Source organism: Sorex araneus, assembly GCF_027595985.1.
Source record: "Sorex araneus isolate mSorAra2 chromosome X unlocalized genomic scaffold, mSorAra2.pri SUPER_X_unloc_5, whole genome shotgun sequence".
Taxonomy (NCBI): domain Eukaryota; kingdom Metazoa; phylum Chordata; class Mammalia; order Eulipotyphla; family Soricidae; genus Sorex; species Sorex araneus.
Genome location: NW_026570965.1, coordinates 22,243 through 27,242, shown reverse-complemented (window position 1 = coordinate 27,242; position 5,000 = coordinate 22,243). Strand labels below are relative to the sequence as shown.

The 5,000-nt window shown below is 53.5% G+C and overlaps 1 protein-coding gene across 1 annotated transcript in view; it reads right to left on the bottom strand.

Annotated features, from left to right (window-relative positions):
* The window catches only part of LOC101541051 (arylsulfatase F-like), a 45,352-nt gene that overhangs the window by 28,671 nt on the left and 11,681 nt on the right, over nt 1-5,000 (bottom strand). The window contains 1 exon segment of the mRNA XM_055123626.1: nt 4,251-4,298. Within this exon segment, the coding sequence (XP_054979601.1) occupies nt 4,251-4,298 (48 nt within the window).

Sequence of the window (5,000 nt, the reverse complement as noted above, 5' to 3'; positions counted from 1 at the left end):
AGAGAGGGAGAGGGAGCACAACCAGCACCTCCGAAATGACAGAGGCTCAAGAGGGTCACTCTTCGCCAATGCCTCCCCCAGCGCCCGTGGAATGGGGGAAAATACCCTGGACACTTTTGCAAATTATCCCGAGTGGCTCTGTGCCCTGCTCCACGCCAGGAAACTGCCCGCCTCAGCCCTGGTCGGGCTCGTTTTTCGGATTCTGAGCACAGAACCAGGAGCGGGAGCAGGACTGGCCTCTACACACACACACACACACACACACACACACACACACACCCCGTGGCCCTGGGGTGAGGGGGACCGTGGTGGGGGCAGAGTCTGCAGAGCCCCCACAGGGGGAGGCAGCAAGAGGCTCCTCCATGCACAAGGACCCCCGCGGGCGCCTTTATGCCCCTCCCCAGGGCACGGGCGAGGACCCCGCTTACCTGAGCCCCATGCTGGCACCCCGAGACGCTCACTGCATGGTCCGCACAGCCGGCAGTGAAGAGCAACGTCTCTGGTGGTAAAACAAGGCATCGGGCAGGGGTGGGGCGGTTCCTCGGTGCTCCCGTCTCAGAGGCTGCTTTCCAAGGCTGGCACAGTGCCGTGGCCCCGCAGGGCATCTTCCTCGAAGCTGTTGGCCCCCAGCCAAGTCCTGGGGCACCTCTGGGCTGGCACCCCAAGCCCTGCCCTGCGCCCAAAGCTTCTTGCAGCTTAACATGAGTTCGGGGGATGCTGAGCCCTGAGACTCGGCCAGGCGTGGCCAACCCGGCTACCCAGCTTGACTGGGATCCGCCGGCTGCGAGGCAACGTGCTGTTGCCATCGGCGACTTCTCTGGGTTGGGGACCCCGGGGGTTGTGTGTTTTTGTTTTGTTTTTTTTTTCTTTGCACACATCAAAGGGGCTGGAGCAATAGCACAGCTGTTGGGCGTTCGCCTTTCACGCGGCCGACCCGGGTTAACACAGTCACAACAAGTCTCACAATGACAGACGTTACTGGTGCCCGCTTGCGCAAATCGATGAGCAACGGGATGACAGTGACAGGGACACATCAAAGTGCCCGCCATCTGCCATCCGGGGAAACAGGGTCCGGGAGGACTGGTCCATGGATGGAAACTTGCCCCAAGTGTGTCTGGTGGAGGCGGCAAAGGGCAGTTGGGCTGGACAAGGGACCAGGAGGACAGTGATACTGGAAATTGTGTGTTTACTAAAGGGTATCGGTGCGGTCTGTCTCTCTCTGCCTGCCTGTCTCTGTCTGTCTCTGTCTCTCTGTCCCTCTCTGCCTGTCTGTCTCTGACACTGTCTGTCTCTCTCTGCCTACCTGTCTCTGTCTCTTTCCCTCTCTGCCTGTCTGTCTCTCTGTCTGTCTCTCTCTGCCTGTCTCTCTGTCTCTGTGTCTGTGTCCCTCTGTCTCTCTCTGTCTGTCTGTCTCTGTTTCTGTCTGTCTGTCTCTCTGCCTGCCTGTCTCTGTCTCTGTGTCTCTCTATCTCTGTCTGCCTGTCTGTCTCTGTCTCTGTGTCTGTGTCCCTCTGTCTCTCTCTGTCTGTCTCTGTCTCTGTCTCTCTGCCTGCCTATCTCTGTCTCATTGTCTGTGTTTCTCTATCTCTCTCTGCCTGTTTCTGTCTGTCTGTCTGTCTGTCCGTCTGTTTCTCTGCTTGTCTGTCTCTGTCTATCTGTCTGTCTCTCTCTGCCTGTCTCTGTCTCTGTGTCTCTCTATCTCTCTCTCTGCCTGTCTGTCTCTGTCTGTCTGTTTCTCTGCCTGTCTGTCTCTGTCTATCTGTCTGTGTCTCTCTCTGCCTGTCTCTGTCTCTGTGTCTCTCTATCTCTCTCTGCCTGTCTCTCTCTGTCTCTGTGTCCCTCTGTCTCTCTCTGCCTGTCTGTCTCTGTCTGCCTGTCTCTCTGTCTGCCTCTCTCTCTGCCTGTCTATCTCTGTGTCTGTGTCTCTCTATCTCTCTGCCTGTCTGTCTCTATCTCTGTCTGTCTTTTTCTCTCTCCCTCCCTTTCTCTGTCCCTGTCTCTGTCTCTGCCTGTCTCTCTCTCTCTCGTCGCCCATGTTCAGTGGCCTCTGCTGCTTCTCTCACCTTGGGAAGGCCGATGGCAAAGGAAGGCACGAGGGCCAGGCTGGTTGGCATCAGTTGCAATTTACTCCCATCTCCTCTCCATTCTCCTCCGATTCCCCTTCGGCTTCCATCTCTGGTTTCCTCCTCATTCTCCTTGCTTCCGCCCCCCCCCCCACTCTTACAGTCTTAGTTGACACAGCAATCACATAGGGTGGTGACACACAGGTGGGTTGAACATTAACGAATTAACAAAGAGAGGGAAGACCACGCCTCAGGGAGATTAACTCAAGGACAAAAATCTCATCTAAGGAGATTCACTGTATCACCGTATCACTGTCATCCCCTTGATCATCAATTTTCTCAAGCGGTCTCAGTAACGTCTCCATTCATCCTAGCCTTGAGATTTTAGCAGCCTCTCTCTACTCATCCTTCCCAATGGTGCCACATTGGAGGCTCTTTCAGGGTCAAGGGAATGAGACCCAGCATTGTTATTTGTTTTGGCGTATGAATACGCCACGGGGAGCTTGCCAGGCTCTCCCATGGGGGCAGGAAGCTCTTGGTAGCTTGCCAGGTTCTCTGAGGGGGAGAACTGGGCTATCAGATGTCTGGGAGCTTGGTTTTATTCTCTGGATGTTGGCCGTTGGTGGGATTACATGGCGAAGGGGCAGTCCCTGGGTGTGGCTGCCAAGCTACTGGAAAATGGGGGATCTGGGTGGAGGAGGCCCAGTCCCGATCCGAGCAGGCTTGGAGATCTCAGCCCCAGGTCTCACACACCTGGGTTTCTCTGCCGGTTCCTTCATGCGTGAGGCTCGTCTGAACATGTGGAGAGGGGCCTTGAGCATGGCTGTGGCTGGGTTCTGGAGGTCTTTGGCTGCCGGGGCTCTGTTTGGGGCGGGGAGGGAAAGTCAACCCACCCCCTCGAAGGACCCCGGTGAAGACAGCCAGGCACAGGGGCAAGAGACTCTGCTGTGCCCTCTCCTCATCTAAGGAGATTACTCTAGATTACTAGGAGATCCGCTCAAGGGCGGGATTCCATTCGGAAAGTAATTCCATTACTTTCTTCTTTCCCCAGCTAGTAATCCACTTAAATAGTTGTAGTAAATTTACTTCTAATATTTCTAGCAACGCCACTTTGGTTTTCTTCGCTTTTTTTCGAGGGTGGAGCTTTTTGGGTCACACTTGGCCATGCACAGGGGTTACTCCTGGCTTATGCACTCAGGAATGACTCCTGGCCGTGCTCAGGGGACCCTGTGGGATGCTGGGAATCGAACCCGGGTCGGCCGTGTGGCAAAGCAAACGCCCTACTTGCTGTGCTATCGTTCCAGTCCCGAAATGCCATTCTGTAGGAGTACAGTAAGAGATAGATCAAGCTTAAAGTTTTCTTCTTTTGGGGGCATCTCGCTATATATTCCAGACCACAGTGCTCAGGCCAGGTGAGTCTTCTGAACCCCAGCAGGGTCCTTACTCAGTTACCTCTCTTGGGTCATGGCAGAGTTTGTCCAAGACCATGCTCTTAACTTATAGTTGAGTATAGTGGCACTTTGGCCTGTCCCATTTTGAGACCAGGGTAGCTCACAGCTTGCCCTGGGTCCATTCAGTCCCTCGTAGGGACCCTGCTTTTGGTGTGCTAGGAACTAAGGGCAACGGAAGCTTAAGTCTAGGAAGAGGATGCCCAGGAGGGGATATTGTTCGGAGTCAATTAACTCCCAAGTGGCAAAAGCGTAACATTAAACTGTCTTTCTTTGCCCTTGCAAAAAACAAAACAAAACAACAAAACAAAACAAAACATTGCTTTAAAGTAAACTATGCAAAAGACGTAAGGAGAGGAGAGAGGCAATGTTTAACTTACAATACAAGTTCAGTGTCCTTAGAAGGGTCTGACCTTACGAGTTAACAGAGTCTGATTCGGGATAAAGGTGATTAACTGGTTGGGGATAATAGCACAGAGAAGAGGTTACAGATAAAGGAATGGGCGTGACTGGGGAGCACTGTGCTGGGTGTAACCTGATAAACCTAAGCTCCCTGTGGCAAGGGAGAAAGGAAAGTCAGTGTCATCCTACAGGAAATTGTCACACTGGGCAAGACTGAGTGTTGAAAGGAGGGAAGGATATATATATATATATGTAATAACCTGTCAGTATCTGTACTGCAGACAACAATGCCCAAAGGACAGCGAGAGACAGACAGAAAGAGACGAGAAAGAGAGACAGAGACAGAGAGACAGAGAGAGACAGAGGGAGAGAGAGAGAGAGAGAGAGAGAGAGAGAGAGAGAGAAGGGGGGGGCTGGAGCGATAGCACAGCGTGGAGGTGTTTGCCTTGCATGCAGCCAACCTGGGTTTGATTCCCAGCATCCCATAGGGTCCCCCGAGCACCACCAGGGGTAATTCCTGAGTGCAGAACCAGGAGGGACCCTGAGCATCGCCGGGTGGGACCCAGAGAAGGAGACACAGAGAGAGAAGGAGAGAGAGAGGGAGAGGGAGAGAGAGAGAGAGAAGGAGAGAGAGAGAGAAAGAAGTCCTTCCCATGGGGCTGGGAGGCGGAGGGAAACTGGGAATATTGGTGGTGGGAAATGTGCACTGGTGGAGGGACGGATGTTGGAACATTGTCTGACCAAAACCCGATCATGAACGACCACTTAACTGGGATTCAATTAAAAACTTATTTAAAAAAAAATAAAATGCAGGGGCTGGAGTGATAGTCCAGCAGCGGGGAGGGCATTTGCCTGGCACGCGGGCGACCCGGGTTCGATTCCCAGCATCCCATAGGGTCCCCCGAGCACCGCCAGGAGTGACTCCTGAGTGCAGAGCCAGGATGAATCCCTGAGCATTGCCGGATGGGACCCCCAAAAAGAAAAAACAAACAAACAAAATACATAGACCCCAATGACCCCCCCCCCACACACACACCCACAGGTCCTGGCTTCTGTAGTTTCTCGTATTTATGAGTCATTTGCACTG